Source organism: Cyprinodon variegatus, unplaced genomic scaffold, assembly GCF_000732505.1.
Source record: "Cyprinodon variegatus isolate N-32 unplaced genomic scaffold, C_variegatus-1.0 Scaffold555, whole genome shotgun sequence".
Classification (NCBI taxonomy): Eukaryota; Metazoa; Chordata; class Actinopteri; order Cyprinodontiformes; family Cyprinodontidae; genus Cyprinodon; species Cyprinodon variegatus.
This window is the reverse complement of record NW_015151008.1, coordinates 520,330-541,647: the sequence shown is the minus strand read 5'-3', so window position 1 is coordinate 541,647 and position 21,318 is coordinate 520,330. Positions and strand designations below refer to the sequence as shown.

General features: G+C 39.5%; 1 protein-coding gene across 1 annotated transcript in view; it reads left to right on the top strand.

The window, feature by feature from the left end:
* The first annotated feature begins 1,226 nt into the window (after positions 1-1,226).
* LOC107095545 (myosin light chain kinase, smooth muscle-like) overlaps positions 1,227-21,318 on the top strand; it is a 24,455-nt gene continuing 4,363 nt past the window's right edge. The window contains exons 1-18 of the mRNA XM_015391681.1: positions 1,227-1,311; positions 1,419-1,535; positions 3,346-3,405; positions 12,792-12,839; positions 12,975-13,102; positions 13,169-13,325; positions 13,892-14,082; positions 14,152-14,263; positions 16,093-16,131; positions 16,215-16,299; positions 16,375-16,578; positions 18,112-18,329; positions 18,409-18,532; positions 18,609-18,761; positions 18,874-18,997; positions 19,073-19,163; positions 20,470-20,598; positions 20,884-20,996. Of these exons, the coding sequence (XP_015247167.1) occupies positions 1,227-1,311; positions 1,419-1,535; positions 3,346-3,405; positions 12,792-12,839; positions 12,975-13,102; positions 13,169-13,325; positions 13,892-14,082; positions 14,152-14,263; positions 16,093-16,131; positions 16,215-16,299; positions 16,375-16,578; positions 18,112-18,329; positions 18,409-18,532; positions 18,609-18,761; positions 18,874-18,997; positions 19,073-19,163; positions 20,470-20,598; positions 20,884-20,996 (2,178 nt within the window). The remainder of the gene's footprint in view (positions 1,312-1,418; positions 1,536-3,345; positions 3,406-12,791; positions 12,840-12,974; positions 13,103-13,168; positions 13,326-13,891; positions 14,083-14,151; positions 14,264-16,092; positions 16,132-16,214; positions 16,300-16,374; positions 16,579-18,111; positions 18,330-18,408; positions 18,533-18,608; positions 18,762-18,873; positions 18,998-19,072; positions 19,164-20,469; positions 20,599-20,883; positions 20,997-21,318) is intronic.

Below are 21,318 nucleotides of genomic sequence, written 5' to 3'. Positions count from 1 at the left end.
TCTCTCTGTGATGCTGCTGCTTTATTTCAGCCTCCGCTGTGAGGATCACTGAGCAGCAGAACATTTTAAAATGAAAGGTTTTGTCCACAGCCTGCAGGTTTGGTTCTGACTGACTGCTGGTGGCTGGAGCTCCTTCAAAGTAAAACTCCTATAAACTTTATTTGCTTTGCTTTTTAAAATGCCTTAATTACTAACCTCCAGGTTTTTCCTCATCCTCAGAATTAGACATTTAATTAATAATCATATCGTCATATATTCATAGGCCAACACTGAGCTCTGATCAACATTACATTAAAGAATCGATTTAATTCCCTTCCAGGTGTGAAAACATCTGGATTCTGGTCTGTTTGTCTGTTTCTGAATGATTTATTGGATGTTAATGGACTGAGTTTTATAATCTATAATAATCAGATAACAAATTATATTTTTTTTCTAATTATGATAAAATATTGTCATTATTTACAGAAAGCTTTGATTTTCAGCCTCATAATGACTCTGATGCTTCTAACAGTCAAAGGAAATAACAAACTTTATGGTCTCCATCTTTTTTTATCAGTGATTATTTTAATCAATTAAATTCCGAAATAGAATATAAAGCTCGGTTAGGCTTCTAATTATAAAATCTGTGATTAGCTTGTTGAAAACCTTTGAAAAATCAATTAAAATCTGTTAGTATGAGGAGATTACCATTTTTTTCTGATGATTAATCCGATGTTTGAACATAAAATAGAGAAAATACTAAATGACAACATGAACCGAAAACATTTCAGGTCTTCTGTCTACGGTCATTTAATGCTGACTGACCAGCATGACTCAGCAGAAAATGTTTGTCTAATTTCTCTTCCTTATTACCTCGACTGGAAGCTTCATCATACAGAAGCAACTCGCAGCATTGCTGAACCAGAAAGCTTTTATTTCATTTATTCCTGCTGGATATTTTAGTTCTGATCATTTTATCTGGTATTAATGTTAATATTGAGCTGAAAGATCCAAACAAATCTGACCATTTCTAAAATTCAACCTAAATAATGAGCAGCTCTCAGGATGTCAGGGATTTTATTTTCAGTTTATAATCTGGGTTTAAATTCCTCCGTATATTTCATGCTTTTATTCTTTGAACCGTCATCTAGAATCCAGTCCTGGTGGAATCACTGGAAAACTGAAACATAAATGAGAGCAGATGATCATTTTATCAATGATGAGTTCAGCTTTTAGAGCTTTGAATCATGGATGGTTTCCACTCAGATAAAATCCAAAACTCTGAGACCTTCAGAGAGTCTGTGGAGCTGCTGATGACCTTCAGATCCTCAGGTGGGACAGAGCAGTTGGGTCTGGATCAGGAGCTTCATCCTGTAAATCCACCACAGCTGCTGTTAGAAGGTGTCCAGGCTGATAAATGTGCTGTTTGTGTTTTTCAGGCGGCCTCTGCTCTCTGACCATCGACAAAGCTCTGCCTGAGGATGAAGGCCAGTATAAATGCAGAGCAGAGAGCTCAGCTGGCAGAGCAGAGTGTTCCTGCATGGTTCTAGTCGACGGTAAGAATCCAACATCTTCTCACTGCTTTAGTTTTTAAAACTAGAAAAAAAATGACTGAATGTTGGAAAAACTGTAAATCAAATCTCAGTCTATGTTTACATTGATCACCATGTTTGATCACTGCTGCACTTTAAGAAATGGAAATGTCTTCAGAGTTATACTGAACAAAATGCTGTTTCATATACACCGTTTGTACAAAATTACTATAAGTTTGTCTATGTTTAAGTCTAGTTAGAGGTGAAGGAAGCTTTGAACAGATCACCTCCAGGTTTAACAGCAGAGTCCTTCCATCCAGGTCAGAGCTGAACTCCAGGGGTCAGATTTCTGTTCCTGCTTTGTTTTTTTATTCATCATTATCTCAGTATTAATTTATAAATAACAGACTCTGCTGCCAGAGGATGATTGTTGTCCTTCAGGTTTTACTCGATTTTAGTTCATAGTTTTCATTTTTCCTTTAAAAATCGTTTTAATATCCTTCAAAACTATGAGAAGATTTAAAGAAGTAAATATTATTTAAATCACTTCAAATCTGAAGGCCACACGGACTAAACACTAAAGACCAAAACAGGATAAATGTTTGACTAAAACAGAGGAATAAAACTTCATGTCTCTGATCTGTTGATCCTGAAAAGCTGCAGGTTCTGGAATCAGAACAGTTCAGAAACTCCTTCATTAGTCTCCTTCCTGATTCCCAGGATTCCTCAGGAGCCTCCGTCTGTTTGGAGCTTCCTGTAATTACAACCAATGAACACAAACAAACATTTTCTATCAAAGATCTCTAACGGTTACTGGAAACTGAGAACTGCTGACTGGAAACCAGCTGCTTCTGCTTCCTGGTCAGAGTTGGACTTCCAGTGGAACAGGAAGTGAAACATAAAACTCCCCATAATTAGCTTCCCTTTATTAGCTGATGTTAAATAATTATTGATAAATCAGTTAAAGTTGTTTTATGAACGATAATTTATGTTTGTTTTGGTTTTTCAGTAGTTAGATGATCAGAAAGCAGATCAACTGATTATTCAGTGAAGCTCACAATAATCTGTATATCCAGGTCTAGTTGTAAATATTAATGTAAACTTATTATTTTCCCAGAAGTTTTCTCTCAGCCTCCAGGATGTTTAAATCAGATGATCTAATGAATCTCATGGTTTAGTTGGTATAAAATCAGGCCCTCTAGGCCAACTTCCTGCTGAGTTCATCAGACCTGCTCTGCTCTTCAGGTTAGGACTGAAAGATTGATGGTTTCCATGGCAACGCAGCTGCATCAAGTCATAGTTCCCTCAGAGCAAAGCATAGATGTAGTGATGTAGATGCTCCCTTCCTCCTCCAACATAACTGTAGACCAAAGGTCGACATGGATATGCTTCACTGTGCATGAGACTGTAACGAAAATGTTAACTTTGAAATAAATTGATCAAATCATCTTTACTTTGTTATTTTTTTAAGATAATGTGCATGTAAAGAATAGAAAGCAGATAATATTTCCTCATATTGTTCATTAAGCTGGAACCATTTGATTAAAGACTCTGGTATCAGGAAACATCAGATTCTGACAAAGTTTCAGACTTAAACCTCTGGTTCTGCTTCACCAGCTCTGAGTGGATGAGCTGAAGCTGATTGTTGAAGTTCTGACCCATCCGAGTAGACGTACACCTCCTGTACTAACAGTTTCTGTTGATGTTAGGCCTGCAGCTGTTATTGCCTCATTCTGAGAGCTCTCCATCTCCAAGCCTCCCAGTATAAACTGACCCTGAGTGAAGCTGTTTGCTCCGTGCTGAAGGTCTCCTCTGTTTGTCGTTCCTCCTGCAGATCCACCAGAAAACTCCCCGACAGACAAGAAGTCGAAGAAGGCAGCTCCCACCTCTGAGAGTGAGTTTCCAAAATATGCAGCCACACCAGCCTCTTTCCTTTTGTCCCAATAAGGAGCTGCAGACTGGGATTACTGGTTCCCACACACAGACACACACACAGAGAGCGGGACGTTTCTATTTTAGAGGCTCTCTGCGTTCGTTGGAGATGTCAGTTTGTAAATCACTGTCAGATTATCATTCAGAACCGTCCTCTAAATATTAGGACCATGTTGCCTTGAGCTCTCAGTCTGACTTGATCCGCCATCTTTGGAGAAAATAGGTGAGGACTGTTTCTAATAGGCTGCTTGATCAGAACATTTACTGATGTTTGAAGACACTAAACTTAGAACTGATCGTGGGTTTAAACCTCTGATGGTTTCTGTTTGTCACGTCTGAAGCCACGCTGAGTCTCTCAATCACACACCAAAGGTTCAGCATGTGTCACACGTGCTGGTCATGACTGCAGACGATGTTCTGTGTCACAGCCTCAGTGGAAAGTCGGCTCTTATCTCTATGATCTGCCTCTAAATCCTCGCCTGCATTCCTCAGTGTCAGATTCTCTGCTGCAGCTGGAACAAATGAGCAGATGAAAAAACACGACATTGTTTTCATTAGGAAAGCAGCCGATGCATAAACCTGACTGTACGGTCAATAAATCCTGATCCGTTTAACGAAGCTTCCCTCGTTAACGAGGCAGCTGGACATCAGCTCACAGCTTCAGTGCTGCAAAAACTGAAGCACCAAAAAATCCTTTAAATTAGTCTATTTGGAAACAGATGTTATCTGCCAATGGAATGATTATTTTGGCCCCTAAAATAAGATAAATATGCAAACAACGCTTGAAATAAGATAACGGAGGTATTTGTAGTTTTTCCTTTTTCTATTTTCAGTGCAGGAATCTGTTTTCAGTTAACTTAGATGCTCAAAACAAATTAAATACAATAATTTAAAGAAAGTCTGACTTACTTTTAGTTCTGTGTTTGCAAAGAAGAAAGAAAAGAGCTGAAGATGGATGAACTTTACTGCCGAATCCCTTAAAACTTTGGTCAGAGAGGGGTTGAAGCTGGGATTTTATGTTTATAAATCATGTTTGGATATATAGTTCAACAGAATAAATCCCTGTTTATTATTGAGCAGAGAAACAATCAGATCTCCGTCATTAAATCATTCATGTTCAGTAATGTGTTCATGAAAAAACATGTTTAAAACCTGCTGTCAGGTTGTTTACATCAGATTATTTCACTGCTCATCTTCATTTGACCAAATTCCCCAAAATCTGATCAGTCTGTCAGGTTTCCCTCCTTCAGTTCTTTGCATGATGTTCAGGAGACAGAATCCTCCACTTCTCTAAGCTAAAGACATCCTGACTGCCGGTCCAGCTCAGCTGGTCTCTAATTCAAGTTTAGAATAAACCTGGAATCGCCATGAAGTTTTCTCGGTTACACCACAAGCTTCCAGCTGCTTGGGGTTTCATTCATTCAGGAACTGATCTCCATGAAGGGATAATACGACGCTGATAGTCCTGGTGTGAAAACCCACTCACCTGGAACCTGACTGACAACAGGAAGTAGGCGGAAAGAACCTCATGTTCTGATCTGAACTAAAGAAGAACAGATGAGAAACATTTCATAATTTCAAGTCATCCTGATCCTGTCTAAGATGTTTCTGTTTGTTGCAGAACCTGGTGGTTTGGGTCAGGTTCTGCTTTAGGTTCTGGGGAAGGTTACTGCAGCTAAAAGCTGACCGGAAGACCCCGCCTCTTAATGTGCCAGCATTAGGGGATCAGAGTGATGCTTCACTGAGTCCAGATAGGGTCTGCTGTTCCTCATGTTCTGGTTCTCCAGCCTGCACTGCAAAAGTGATCTAGAAATAAGTAAAAATGTCTTAAATTAAGTGTATTGAACGTTAATTTGAGTATGTAAATGAGATAGTTTGCCAATGGAATGACTATTTTTACTCTTAGAATAAGATAATTAGATAATACACACTTGAAATAAGTCAATGCAATTGTGTTTTCTTATTTTAAGTGTAAAGTGTCTTGTTCCATTGGCAAAATGTCTCTTTTACCTCCTCAATTGAAGAACAAATGCACTTATTTTAAGACAAAATTACTTATTTAAATTTAGATTTTTTGCAGTGTGGACCTCTGGCTCTGCAGCAGCTGCTGAGGCTCAGCTGTTCTTGTGGACCGCTGTGTTCCTCTCAGGTGGCCATATTCTTATGTCCCTATGAGGCGATCTCTAATATGTTGGAGCGGGCTTCAGAACCAGAACACTGCAAAAAATGGAAATAAAAAAAAGTTATTTTTGCTTAAAATAAGTGCATTTTTTTTCTTGAATTGAGGAGGTAAATGAGACACTTTGCCAATGGAACAAGACAATTTACCTTTAAAATAAGAAAAAAACAACAACTGCATTGTCTTATTTGAAGTGCATGTTATCTAATTATCTTATTTTAAGAGTAAGAATATTCATTCCATTGGCAAATCATCTTATTTAGCTACTCAAATTATGGGTAAATACACTTAATTTAAGATCTTTTTTTACTTATTTCTAGATAATGTTTGCAGTGAACACCTACTTCACTGGAAAATAATCGAAATCTAGATAGGTCATTTTTTTCTTAAAATATGTGCATTTGTTCTTGAATTGAGGAGATAAAAGAGACACTTTGCCAATGGAACAAGAAAATTTACATTTAAAATAAGAAAAGACTATTACATTGTCTGATTTCAAGTGTATTTTATCTTGTTATCTTATTTTAAGAGTAGAAATACTCATTCCATTGGCAAACTATCTAATTTACCTGCTCAAATTAAGGGTAAATACACTTAACTTAAGAAATTTTTACTTATATCTAGATATTTTTTCTGAACTGGTTTCTACTGGGTTCTGATCTCTCCTTTAAACTGGATCCTTTCATTCTGACTGAACTGAGTCTCCATTGAATCGTCTGACTTNCAGTACTTCCACTTTTACCAGAGTATTTTTTAACACAAGTATCTGTACTTTTACTCAAGTACGGAAAGTGAGTACTTTTGCCATCTCTGTTAATGTGCCAGCATTAGGGGATCAGAGTGATGCTTCACTGAGTCCAGATAGGATCTACTGTTCCTCATGTTCTGGTTCTCCAGCCTGGATCTGGACCTCTGTCTCTGCAGCAGCTGCTGAGGCTCAGCTGTTCTTGTGGAGCACTATGTTCCTCTCAGGTGGCCCGGTTCTAATGTCCCTATGAGGCGGTCTCTAATTTGTTGAAGTGGGCTTCAGAACCAGAACACCGCAAAAAATGGAAATTTAAAAAAGTAATTTTTGGTTAAATTAAGTGCATTTTCTTTCTTGAATTGAGGAGGCAAGTGACACACTCTGCCAATGGAACAAGACAATTTACCTTTAAAATAAGAAACAAAAAACAACTGCATTGTCTTATTTTAAGTACATATTATGCAATTATCTTACTTTAAGAGTAAAAATACTTATTCCAAAGGCAAATCATCTTTTTTAGCTACTCAAATTAAGGGTAAAAAGATAGATTTTTTTTTTAACCTATTTCTAGATGATGTTTGCAGTGAACACCTACTTCACTGGAAAATAATTGAAATCTAGATAGGTAATTTTTTTCTTACAATAGGTGCATTTGTTCTTGAATTGAGGAGGTAAAAGAGACACTTTGCCAATGGAATAAGAAAATTTACATTTAAAATAAGAAAACACAATTGCATTGTCTTATTTCAAGTGTATTTTATCTTATCTTATTTTAAGAGTAGAAATACTCATTCCATTGGCATCTCATTTACCTAATCAAATTAATTACCTAATCATACACTAAACTTAAGAAATTTTTACTTATATCTAGATCGTTTTTCCAGAGTTTTTCTGAACTGGTTTCTACTGGGTTCTGATCTCTACTTTAAACTGGATCCTTTCATTCTGACTGAACTGAGTCTCCATTGAATCGTCTGACTTGGTTCTGTTCCTCCGTCCCTCTCAGACCCAGCAGAACCGTTAGCCTCCAGCTCTTTCTCTATCAGCTAAATAAACCGCCTGATCCGTGTTTCCTAAGGTTTCCTGTGGTGTTTATAAAATGGCCGACAGGGTTACATTCTTCTGCTCCTCAGAGCTGAACTCTTCTTCTGCAGTCCTTTTAAGGCAGTCCTCCGGCTGCTGTCCTGTTTACGACGTCCTGCTGAAAATGTTTGCTCTCAGTAAAAACCGGCTCATCGGTTTGAACATTTCAGCGGACATGAAGCAAGCAGAACATTTTTACTGTAACTCAAACATCCAGTGAAAAAAAATGTTTGATTTGGATCAGAGGATTTTTTTAGGAACTGAATGAAGGATGAGGGAAACATTTCCTCCTCTCCTCCCTGAAGGTCTCAGCCGGCTGCAGAGTTTTCCCCTCAGATATGAGCTGACAGAGGAAGGATGGGGATGCGAGGAGGGGGTGAAGGTGGAGGATGGGAACTCCTCTCCCTCGTTTCCATTTAAGGCCTTCTCTCCGTCTCCTCGCTCATGTCTCGTTTTACTCCGAGCTGCAGAGGAAAAGCCTGAAAGCGAAACAGCTTTCCTTTTATGAAGCTCATCTTGGTGGAGCTGCTGGTTCCCAGTTACCCAAATACCTAACAGACTGGAAATGAGGGATTCCTCAGGCTGAAATGTTTCATAGTTTTTTAGAGAAGTGTGTCTCTGTAGCTTCAGGACTGACAGCAGGTCTCAGTCGGTCCAGTTCTGAAGCAGCAGCAGCTTCTTTATTTTTCCTGTTTCAGCTTCATTTAACAGTCAGGTTGATCCGTAGATGTTCTGGCTGCACAGGAATGTTGGCCGTAGATATTTTCTCTGCACTGATGGAGGTTTTGATGCCTGCAGTGATCTGCTGAATGATAGAAGCTGAGCTTTGCTGCTCTGCTTTCATCAATCATTGATCTAACAGGAAGATTCATGTTAGGAAAAGCTTCAACGCTCGATCAAAGAGAAACTTCTGCTTTACGTCTAAATTTAGAAAGTACTTCCCTGTAGCTGAGTATTTCATTTACACAAGGACATCGGAAATCTAAAATAACCCCTGAAGTCAAATTCCCCACTTGGGGGAGTTGCTGCAAGTATAAACAGGGAGAGCTTTACTTTATCTAATCCAATAAATAACTGGAGCTGAGATACTCTGTCATAATTACTGACATCTCCTTAGAGCCAAAAGGAGAGTGTTTTTTGTTTTTTTAGAAGAAGGAAATTAGTTTACTGTCTTTTGCCAGCATTAATTTTAGAGTCCAATTTTCATTCCCATTAGGAAAGCTATGAGACCAGTTAAATTCTTCTTCTTGGACTTCCAGATGTTTATCATCTGTTTAATTGTCCTCTCCACCGTGCAGAAGGTGAGGAAGGATCTGTTCAGGAGGGTTAAAAGTTTTCCCTACGCACATCTTCACTCTAGTCATCGGTGTTTGCTGCAGTTTTTATTGAATATTTTGATTTAGTTTGTTTTGATTATTAAATAAAGTGTTCAGGTAACTATAGGAGGCGTGTTAAATTCAACCAACCAGATACTTCCCTGTAACTCATGCTATGTTTTGACCCAAGCATTGAGTCGCAACTTTAATGTCCAAATAAAAAAAAACAGCTTATTGTTTTTAGGGCAACCGTAAGATAAAAATAAGAAGAAAACAGGATTAAAATGAGAAAAAGTTCCTGATGTGATTCAGTTTGATTTATTCCTATTCTGGAGGAAATTAAAACTCGTCTGGATAAAATCCAAGCATCAGATTATCTAATGGTTAACATTCAATGATAGAAACTTTAGTGGGAGCAGTTTGCTGAAACAACCTTCTGGAGGTAAAAGAAAAACCCAACCTCTCAGTTCCAGTCGGACTCAGACTGGTTCTGACTGGAAACTTTAGCTTTGGAAAAGTTCTGAGAAAAAAGTTGGACATTTTTTACCTAATTATAATTTTTTGTGTTTTGGGTTGTTTTTTATTTTGTTTTGTTTTTGTTTTTTTGTCTGTTTGTTTTTTTTGCTTGTATCTAAACTTTTAAAAAGTTCATCCGGTTCTGAGAGACTTTTGGGGCGCAGAGGTTCAGGATTCTGGAGGATTTTCTGTCTCAGATCAGCTGCTTCCATTAAAACCAGTAATTAGGTGATCTGCTCATCAGGTGATCTTAGAAACTCTGATCCTTTCTGTTGATCTCAGGTTTAAAGGATCAACCAGACGATCTCCAGGAAACATTTGTTTGTTTTCCATAAACACATTAATATATTTTTCCATCTAACATATTTCCAACCTGTTCTATGGCAATACTAACCATACATATTTCTATTTTATGCAAAACAGTTTAGTTATTTATTGTCAATAATCCTGCATCCAGCAGGAGATGAATTTCACACAATTTGACGGATTTACATGAGAAAGTCTCTTTCCAGATGGTAGATAATAATATGAGTGATATTGAAATGTTATTATTTAATGCAGAGTTAAAAATTATTCCACTTTCCTGTTTTGTTTATTTGTTTTGTTTGTTTATAGGCAGGAACAAATAAATGATTTGTCTTAATGTCATCTGTTCTGTTAAAGAACATTAAATATTGTGATGTTTGGTTTCTGTAGTTTAAACCGGATTCTGCTTCTATTTCAATAATGAAATCCAATTAAAAATAATGTGGTTGAAACATAACAGAGTAAAATCAATTGGTCGGTTCTACAAACTCATTATTAACACAGGAAAAACAATGTCTGTTAAAATGAGGATGATCATGGATTATAATCCTCATCATCAATGACTGCGTTGCCTGGTTACAGTAATCCCAGATTAAGAACAGCAGCAAATATGAACGTTTCATTCATGGCTGCATCAATAACCTTGAATAAACAGCCTGAAATGCATCAACAACGACGACGTCTTCCTGTTGCTTCGTCCTTCCAGCATGAAAACATAGTTTACCATATTAAGATGTTTGCTGGGCTTCTGTCACCTCAGGTTTAATTAAGGTGAAGATTCCAGCTGCCATCCTAGTTTGTAAAAGAGTTGAATTAGTGAGTCTGTGTGAAGTGGAGCATTTCTCAGGCTTGTTTTAGATCCAGATGTTTTCATCATGAGAACCCGCAGTAATGAGAATCTCTGTTATAATACATAGAAAATCAGCAGAAACACATATATAGAAAATCACCTCCAACATCAGATCTCCACTTCTTCTGCAGGATTAATAACTAACTGTACTTCCTGCATCAGAGGAACTATTAATAGGTTGTCCTTATATGGTCGTCTGCGACGCTCCTCTGCAGTCTCACATTCTTGTTCTGCTGCTTCTCTGAAGGAGCCGGACTTTCTGTTCCAACATGGAAACTTCATTCCTGCACAAACAAACCAGCAGGAGAGGAACGATCACATAAAGAGCAAATCAGCTCTTAATTTATCATAAAAATAAAAAAAAAATAAAAAAGCAAAACAGAAGAATCTTTATTTTTTACAAAGAAAAACAGTAAACAAAATAAACTCCCACAATGAAACCGGACCTTTATGGTTTATTTTAATCAGATTTTAAAGGTCTGAGAGTTTTATTACTTTATTAGTGAATAAAGAGCTTTATGAAGAACAAGGAATCCAGCAGATCAGGGAGAAAACAGTGGTTCAGACAGAAACCATATCCAAAGACTAGATCACCTCTTAGAGCTCCGGTCAATCCGTCATCTGGTGAGTCCATCTACTGAGGCTGAAAGCAGAGCAGGAGGCTCTTTAAAAGGTTGGTTATTATTATTAAATTAATGTCATTTAGCATTAAAATCATGCAGCAGGACAAACCAGATGGTTCTGAGTTATTATGAATCAAATTGACTTATTTTTAACATTTTGTAGCTCCACATCAGCACAAATTATAGCTAGGAAAAACCATCTCCATGGTGGAGTTAACTTAGCATCCAATAATGGAGATGGATGGAATCACTGATGATTGTTCTGGAACATCTAGTCTAAATTGATTGAAGCATCATCCAGTTCAGGCAAAGGAGAGGGTAGTGATGCTGAGGGATACAGAGGACTCACAGCTTACAGGTCAGAACCATCCAGAGTGACTCTGAGTGAGTCTGACTCTGAGCCTCAGGATGACGCTAATATGACTGCAGCAGTGTGAAGGAATGAGCTCCATCTGAATCCATGGAAACTTCAGCATCTGTCCAGAACAAACCAGCTGCTCCAGCTCTCAGACTTTCTCCTGCATACATCACTCCTGTTTTATACCTCAGACACTGAGCGGCGCTAGAGTCCTCTGAACAGCAGAGGTTTGCAGATGAAAACTATTTTAAAAATTAAAATGAAAATTATTACATTGATCATCTGTATTAATGTTTTTGTCAACAAAAAATGTTAGAAAATAGCAATATTGTGTCATCAACCCTTTAATGAGAGAAGCAGAAGAGAAGCTCATAGAAACAGTTAAAGTAGAAGCCAGAACAACTTTAGAGCAACATTAGAAGCCATGTTGGGATACAGCGAACACATAGATGTCCTCACTCATTCAGAATGCCAGGCAGAAAGTTTAGGCGTAAAGTTTAGACAGAGTTCTAGCAGCTAATCTGCAGAAACCTCTTCTATTATCTAATGTCTAAACAGTGAAAAATGTTTTTTGGACTGAAATGGCGTCAGCCAGACCGGGAAAAGTTTTGAAGGGACGAAATTTCCTTCCGAGTTGGAAGAAAACAGCAATATTTCATTAGGCATTAGTGATGAAGATATTATTTTATCATACATTTGCCCATAGACACATAGATAGAGAAATAATTTTGAGATTCAACAGGCTTTGATGAACAAGTATACCAACTTTCACGTTTCTACCTAAAACTATGTTGCCACGGTGACGATGTAAAAATGTGGATTCTTTTGTAAGATTTCAGTCTGAGGTTTTTTTTCTCAGAATCAATGTTTTCATGTGCAATTCAGCTAAACAGCTAAACCATGAATGATACTGAAAAAATTCCTTCAACGTGAGTGCTAGAAGGGTCTGAAGATGTTCTATACCAAGTTTCATGTTTTTACAGTAAATAGCTTGGGAGAGGCATCCATTGGAAAAAAGGGGTTTTCAGCCACTGTCTCCCCTCACTATCCCTGGCTTTACCCCCTGTTTGATCTTGTGCAGAACAAATGCCCAAAACTCTGGCATAATAAGTCGTATCGATGTCCTTCGTGCACCATTTATTTCGTAATGGATTGGGGAATGCAGCTTTATGGTTGTTTTTGTTCAAAATGTTTTTGAAAAAAACACAGCACCCTGTTAAATGCTTAAAAAATTATGATAAAGGAAACTGATGAGAACCTGAGGATCAGGAGTGTTTGGAAGCAGAATGACTTTAGATGAGGTTCTGGAAGGAGGTCTGCGCTGTGGGAGGATCCAGGTGTTTGAATGAATGTCTGTTTGTGTTTCCATCAGGTGAAGCCAGGATAAAGAAGCCAACTCCAAAAACTCCTCCTAAACAAGGTAAAGCACCTAATCACCTAAATCACCGTGAAGCCGATCATCACTGAAACAATCAATAATGTCAATGAAAGCCTGACTGATGCTTCTCTGCTTCCTACTCAGCAGTAATCATTGATTATTGGTGTCGTTCTTTAGCTCTGCCGCCTCAAATCGTGCAGTTCCCAGAAGACATGAAGATCCTTGCAGGAGAAAAGGTGGAGATCCTCTGCAAGTTCTCAGGAGCTCCGCCCCTCACCTGCACCTGGCTGAAGTTCAGGAAACCGGTGAGTGTCTGAGCAGCTGGTGGTCCAGCTCAGCCTGAAACCTTCTGACTGGTTTTCATGGTTCAGATCCAGGAAGGCTCCTCGGACATCTCCATAGAGAACAGCGACAGCAGCAGCAAGCTGACCATCAGCAGCGGGCAGCAGGAGCACTGCGGCTGCTACACCGTGGAGCTGAAGAACAGCTACGGCCTCCGACAGGCGGCGCTCAACCTCACCATCGTTGGTACGAAACATCTGCTGCTCCTCTGAAAGGCTGAAACAAGCTCCGCTGGGAAACAAACTGATCACTCCTGAAACTTTACTAAACTATTATCCATCCATCTATTATCTGACACGCTTGTCCCAGTTGGGGTCGCGAGGGGTGCTGGTGTCTCTCTCTGTCTGTGGGTGGGTGGGGGGGTGGGTCCTGGATGGGTCGGTCGTCCGTCGCTGGGCGGGCCAGAGAGAGACAGGCCGTACAACCATTCATTCTCACACTCACACCTAAGGAGAAACTAGAGAAGCCAGTTAACCTAACAGTTATGTTTTTGGACTGTGGGAGGAAGCCGGAGTACCTGGAGAGAACCCACGCATGCTGAGGGAGAACATGCAAACTCGATGCAGAAAGACCCAGAACAAACCCAGAACCTTCTTGCTGCAAGGCAGCAGTGCTACCCACTGCATCACATCACAAATGTTTCATTATCTATTAAATTAACCGTAAAGATTATTGATCAGTCAGATTTACAGCTGGTTCTGATGTCTAACAAATGTCTGCCCCCCCTGTCCCATCTTCTCCCTCCTCCTCAGATAAACCCGACCCCCCGGCCAAGGTCCCGGCAGCCTCGGACATCCGGCGCTCCAGCCTGACCCTGTCGTGGTACGGACCGACCTACGACGGGGGCAGCGCCGTGCAGACCTACCACCTGGAGATCTGGGACTCTGTGGAGCAGCAGTGGAAACAGCTGGTTTCCTGCAACAGTACCTCCTACAACGTCCAGGTGGGTTTACATCCGAACCCGAGACAGAACAGATTAGGATCCGATGTTTGACACCGTTTCTGTCTCCAGAACCTTCTCCCAGAGCGACAGTACAAGTTCCGAGTCCGAGCTCAGAACATTTATGGGATCGGAGAGCCGAGTGCCGAGTCTGAACCTGTGACAGTGGGACTGGTGGACGACGGTGAGAAAACTGGAACTGAACCAGTTCAGAGATCCATAACACTGTGGGTCTGATAAAAGGAGGTCCACTTCCTGTTTAAACAGGTGGCAGAAGCTTATGGAGGTAGATCAGCCTCAATTTTCACAAATATCCAGACATGCACAGGACAAGATCCACACATGCACAGCATGTATGTGGATTTTTTGTGCTTGTGTGAATTGTCCTGTGCATGTATAAATCACATATGTGAATTTGTGAAAATTAAGACTGATCTACCTCCATAGAAGCTCAGCCTGCAGAAAATAAACAGATCTTAGGTTCACTGATGTCGTTTATAAATTCAGAGGGAAATGCTTTCATTGGTCCAGCTGAAAGGTTCTGACGAACCTGCAAAAAAGTTCTGAACATAACCAGAGATCCGTCCACTCCAGAACCTTCAGGTGCTGGTAGATCATCAGATCCATCATCAGAGGAGTCCTGCTGTTTAAACCGCCCTCCTCCTGCTTTCTTAATCAGATTTAATAAAGTCTGATGGATCAGACCAAATGCCAAAGTTCTCCCCAGAAATGCTCCAGAACCATAGATAATGAATCCAGGTTGGAAATAAACTCACAATAAAATCCTTTTCAAATAGTCCCCTAAAATAATGATATTAATTTTTAGAAGAAATAAAGAATAAAATAGACTTAGAAACTTGCACATCCTTTTGTCATCTTTTCAGAAAAGACACAACAGCATAATGTCAGGGATGGATACCAGAGTATAAGCTGGTAATAAATACTGAACTACTACAAATACATCACTACCACTTTACAATAACTATCACCGTATAGATAGCTCATAACTAGTTTATAGATGCTTTTATTTCATACATAAAATGTTCTTTCTCATTCAAGTGTTTATAATGCAGTTAACATTTTATACCTGCTAAAAAAGACATTGCTATCTAAAATATATAGTTAAACATCTTAGGTTCATTATTTGGTTAAAAACCGGTCAATTTTTTCAATTAACACAGCTAATTAATGCATAATGAACACTTACGAATGAGTAAGAAAGTATCTAAAGATTAGTTAATAACATCTGTAAACTATTTATCATGTGTAACTGGACTCTTGTTATTGGGTGTAACTAGCCTACATATCTAAGGAGCAAAAATATAAACAGGAGAAAAACAGTGTCAAGCTAGCAGAAGTGTCTGAATTGTTTTTATTTCTTTGTATTTATTTTCAAATTTTATTTATCTTAATCATTCTAACACATTTAAAACCACTGCAGTAGTTTTCCTCTAACATCTCCTGAATTACTAAGAATTTAAATTTTTGTTAATTAGTTTTAAACCTTTACATTAACAACATATAACTTCCTCCTCTGAACAGATGAGACGAGTTTAAACTCCTCGTATGGAAAAAGAAAATATTTCTGTCAACTTAAAATGTTTCTCCTGCAAAGCATCACAGGATGTTCTCTCACTAACCTGTTCTGGTTCTCTGAGAGCTAATCTTCACTTTTCTGGCCTCTAGGAGCTTCTCAGCTTACTATTTTATTTTATAATCTCAATTTATCACTGAGACGATAGAAAAGCAGGATTTATCAGATTAAATGAATGATTACTTTCTGCATAGAGAGAAATCCATACTTGATGGAAAACAGATATTTGTATTGAGTTTTTCCTGTTGCTATAGCAACTAAAAACCCTGGCTCCAGTGTGGTGACTCCTGAAAGGAGGGGCCCTTAGGGAATTAGATGTGATCATGAAATCAGAGCTTGCTCCTAAACCAGAACCAGGTCCAACTAACTGGACTAACACCACTAACTGCACTAACACTGCTGTTTGATTCCTCTAACAGACAACCAGGAGGAAGTGGAGGTAGAGGAGGATGATGAAGGTAGGAGCCTCAGCAGACTGACCACATGGCGTTCATGAACCATGGCTGTCAGGATGACCTGGTTTCTCTGTGTTTCCACCCAGAAAAAGAACCAGAGTACAGAGACGTGATCATCAGAACCGACGTGAAGGTGAAGGAGATGTACGACGTGGAGGAGCGGCTGGGAACGTAAGGCTCCGCCCATTCACCTCGCTCCCAGGGGTCAGCCAGCGCAGACTAAGACCTGCTCTGATTGTGTCTCAGGGGGAAGTTCGGTCAGGTCTTCAAGCTGGTGGAGAAATCCACCAAGAAGGTTTGGGCCGGAAAGTTTATCAAAGCGTACTCGGCCAAGGAGAAGGAGAACGTCCGGCAGGAGATCGGCATCATGAACAGCCTCCATCACCCCAAACTGGTGCAGTGTGTGGACGCCTTCGAGGGCAAGTCGGACATCGTCATGGTGCTGGAGATGTAGGTTCTCCCCCTGCAGGGTTACTGAGGTTCTAAACATCTGAGCTGCTCTGCAAACACAAACAAGATGCTTTACAGAGGAAACCATTTCTGCTGAGCTATGGGAGGAATTCAGGAGCAAACATTTCCTGAGAGCTAAGATTAGAAACAAACTCCCTGAAACACTGATCCACTTCTTTAGTCATGGCTGCTGAACTCTGAGCTGATTTCCTGTTATTCAGAAGGACTTTCAGTTTTAACTCTGATAAATAAACTCTGGAGAGGAAGCAGCAAATATTTGCTGACATGATGAAAACTGGGCATCCAAACAGGAAGAGGAGTGTTTACCATCAGATCATCTCGGATCCACAGGTTCATTAAGGAGGCAGCAGCAAACGAAGGAACAAACAAACAGGAAACTAAAGCTCAGTTTAACCAGACAAAGTTTTAAATCTGAGACCTGAATTTAGAGGAATCCTTTTGTCTTTTAAATCTAAAACAGGAGCAGAATGATGAGTTTTATTTCTTAGAATGTAATTCATTAACAGACATTACAGCATTTGCTTTGGTGTCTTTAAATTACTGAAGCTTTTTATGCTTCCTTATTTTGCACCATAAACTAAAATAACCTTTACTCTGAATTTATGAGCTGGATCTGAACATATATATAACTGTTTATAGAAAGGAAAATTACACACTGGTTTTAAAACTTTTGAGAAATCAGATTGTGGAAATTGTGGCATGCGTTTCATAAACACCCCTTTACTTTATTTCTACCAAATAAATAAATCCAGTCCAACAGAATAAATACATACTATTTAGTAAAATAAATACATACTCTATTTAGTAAATAGAGGAAGCAGATCAGGAAGGCAGATAGGAAGCTGAGGGTAACTCTGGAGGAGCTGCAGTGAACAGCTCAGGTGGGAAGATCTAGGAACAGGAAAATCAATCATGGACTTCAAGGACTCAGGCTGTAGAGGAGAGGAACAATGAAGACACTGTTGAAAACAGTGAAATAAGATTAAATTAGATTAGATTAGATTAAGCTTTATTGATCTCACAGCGGAGAAATTCACTTGTTACATATTGGCATAGAAGTCAAAGAAGGTGCAAACAAGGAGGAAAAGGTGCATTAAGAATAAACAATAAACTATATATATATATATATATATATATATATATATATATATATATAGTATATCCAGGTATATACAGTATATCAAGGTAAATAAGGATTAAGGTGCAAGTGTACCTGTATCGCACACAAATAAAAAGTCCTGCCAGTTGTAGGAGACAAAAAAACATATGATTGGAGAGAAATTAATATTAAAACAAGTAAAACAGAGCTAATGTGGAAGCATGGTGGTGGCAGCATTAAGCTGAAATGACAGGGAGGTTAGTCACAGTTTGTTTAAAAATGGTTAAATCTAAATAATGAATCACTTTTTAGTGGTAAAACAACCAAAAATGTTGTTGAAATGCGGGAAATCTTTCAGTGTTTTATTAAGGAAAACGGAGCCATGAAAAGGTTTTTATGTTCTCTGTCTGCAGGATCTCAGGCGGCGAGCTGTTTGAGCGAATCATCGATGAAGACTTTGAGCTGACAGAGAGGGAGGTGATTAAATACATGCTGCAGATCATCGACGGCGTCAACTTCATCCATAAACAGGGGATCGTCCACCTGGACCTCAAACCCGAGAACATCATGTGTGTCAACAAGACCGGCAGCAAGATCAAACTCATCGACTTCGGCCTGGCCCGCCGGCTTGGTAGGAAAACTCTGGGACCAGTAAACTCTTCCTCAGTGGTCTCTGTCTGGACCTAACCTCTGGTTTTATCCGCCAACAGAAAACGCTGGAACTTTGAAGGTTCTGTTTGGGACTCCAGAGTTCGTGGCTCCTGAAGTGATCAACTATGAAGCCATCAGTTACCCCACAGACATGTGGAGCATAGGAGTCATCTGTTACATCCTGTGAGGATTTAGCTCTGTTGGACCGGGCCTGGCCTGCGGCGCCTTAGCTAAGATGTTTCCTCTGTTCCCCCCTCAGGCTCAGCGGTCTCTCTCCATTCATGGGCGACAACGACAACGAGACTCTGGCCAACGTCACCTCGGCCACCTGGGACTTTGAGGATGAGGCCTTTGATGAAATCTCTGAGAACGCCAAAGACTTCATCACCAACCTGCTAAAGAAGGACATGAAGTAATCCTGATGTTCCCTCCAGAAACATCTCATCACCGTAACACATGGAGGAGATGTTGGTAGGATCTGCAGACTGCTGGATCTGTTCACAGTGTAATGTTTCTCTTCTCAGGGCTCGGCTGAGCTGTCCTCAGTGTTTTGAACACCCCTGGCTGAAACAGGACACCAACACCATGAAGACCACCAAGCTGTCCAAGGAGAGGATGAAGAAGTACATCCTGAGGAGAAAGTGGCAGGTAAATGACAGGAACTTGAAGGCAGAACACCCCGTAGAAACCATCGTAACGTCCACATCTCCTCCTCTGGGACAGAAAACGGGTCACGCCGTTCGAGCTATCGGCCGACTCTCCTCTATGGCCATGATGGCTGGCGTCAGCGCCAAGAAGGGCTCGCCCACCGAAGGTACCGAACCCAATCAAGCTGAGTCCCATCTTTACATTCAAATAACGTTTTTTTTACATTCCACTTTGTTCCATCTGAATATTTGAAAAATGAGTCATTTCTTTCATTGTTGTAATGTTACCACCTGCCAATAGAGAGCGCTCTTGTTCAGTGTTGCAGATGCCTGCTAGAGCAGAAACATGAATCAATCCAGAGACTGTTCCAGGATTATACACATTGTTAAATGGCGACAAGGATGTAGAATGAACTGTATGCTGTCTTGTTTATAAATACAACACTTAATAAAATCCTTAAGTTATTATATTAATAGCGCTCATTTAGCCATGCTGCATGGAGGAGCAGCAGAACTTCTCTTCTGTGTTTGGAATGTCTGTAAATAGGTAGAAAAGGAAATACCAGCATTTCACACAGAAGATGGAGAAGACTTTTACAACATAATATACTTCATGGATCCAAATTCTAAATTTTTTTTGAGAAAAACCAACACCAGAACCGCCTGTTTAAAAGCTCTGCTAACAGTGCTAAGACTCTCCTAGGTCTGACTGATGGAATACACTGAAAACAGAGAGCTATATCTCGGTTAGCATCATCTTCATTGAACCACAGTGGTCAACAGTCTGACAGTATGTCAGAGCGACACAGCCTGTCTGTTAATGATAGATAAACATCTAAGAAGTTTACATAATGGTATTCCTGTTTTATATTAACCTTATAGGTTCATGGATTTTATATCTTTATATCTTTTTAGTGAAAATGTATGGAAGAAAATATTCATTTATTTATTTAGTCAGTATTTATTAAAGCTGGCACAGTAAATTGTTAAAATATAATGATGTACTATTTTTTTTCCAGATTTTGTTATAAATGAAAATATTTATAAATATGTAGCCCATAATGGAAAGAACAACAAATGTGGGGTTTTGCTTTAATTCTCGCATATCAATTAATTTTTAATTCATTGATAAGATCGATCACATTTAGATTAATTCAATAATCAAATAACTTGCATCACTAGTTCAGGTCAAATCATATATGGTATATTAATATATATCAATTCTATCAAACATAAGGGATCGGGATCATTGGCTGTAAAAGTAGAAACAAACCACTAGGTTTTAACTGGACCAGAACCGAGCTACAAATGAGCAGAGCGATTAGAAAATGCTCCTAAGGTTGCAGATCAGATCCACTATGGGCCTTCTAGGCTGATTTAAAGCTTCCTGTTTGCTGATGATCAAATGTTGGAAAACTACGACCCATCTGTCTTCGCCTCCCACTGACGGAATGTGTTCCTGTTTGTTTCCAGAGGATAATCAGTTCCTGGAGTGTTTGGAGTATGAACAGAAGACTGAGTGTAAACCCACCTTTACCTCCGTCATCAAGGATGTAGAGGTGGTGGAGGGCAGCGCTGCTCGCTTTGACTGCAAGATAGAAGGTAGAACCATCAGAACCGCTCCTTCAGTTCATTACTGGCTAATCCTGATGTTTACATCCACTAACACGGTCTGCATCAAATCTAAACATATGATCCTTCAGGAGGAGTTAGTGTGGAAACTGAAAAATATTAAAACAGACAAAATTCCATTATTTTAGACAAATTAATAGTAAAGAACGTGTTCTCTTCTAAGTCATGAAGCTGCTGAGCTCCTTGAACAAACAGAAAGCTTTTTCATTTGAACTCTGCACTCACTGTGACCTAAACAGCTGTTTTGTGCTGCAGGATACCCTGACCCTGAGGTGGTTTGGTACAAAGATGACCAGCCAATCAAAGAGACCCGACACTTCCAGATCGACTACGATGAGGAAGGAAACTGCAGTCTGGTCATTTCAGAGGTCAGAGGCTGCAGCTTCCAGCTGAGTGGGATTAAAATGTGCTTAGAAATATATTGATCTTAGGTCCTGCTAATTCAGTACAGATCTCTTAAACCAATCTGCTGTCTGCGGTCAGGCAGATCTGCATCTCCTCCATACAGCAATAAAACATTGTCCAAAGGGACAGCTCTCTAAAAAATCAGACTATGAAGCTGTAATCCAACTAAGGCAGAGAAATGGATGCAGAAATCAGTGCTGAGCTTCATCTCAGATAACTGTGCAAAGAACAGACAACCATGAAAAACCATAACAACTGGCTGATCCCTATGAGGGATGTAAACTG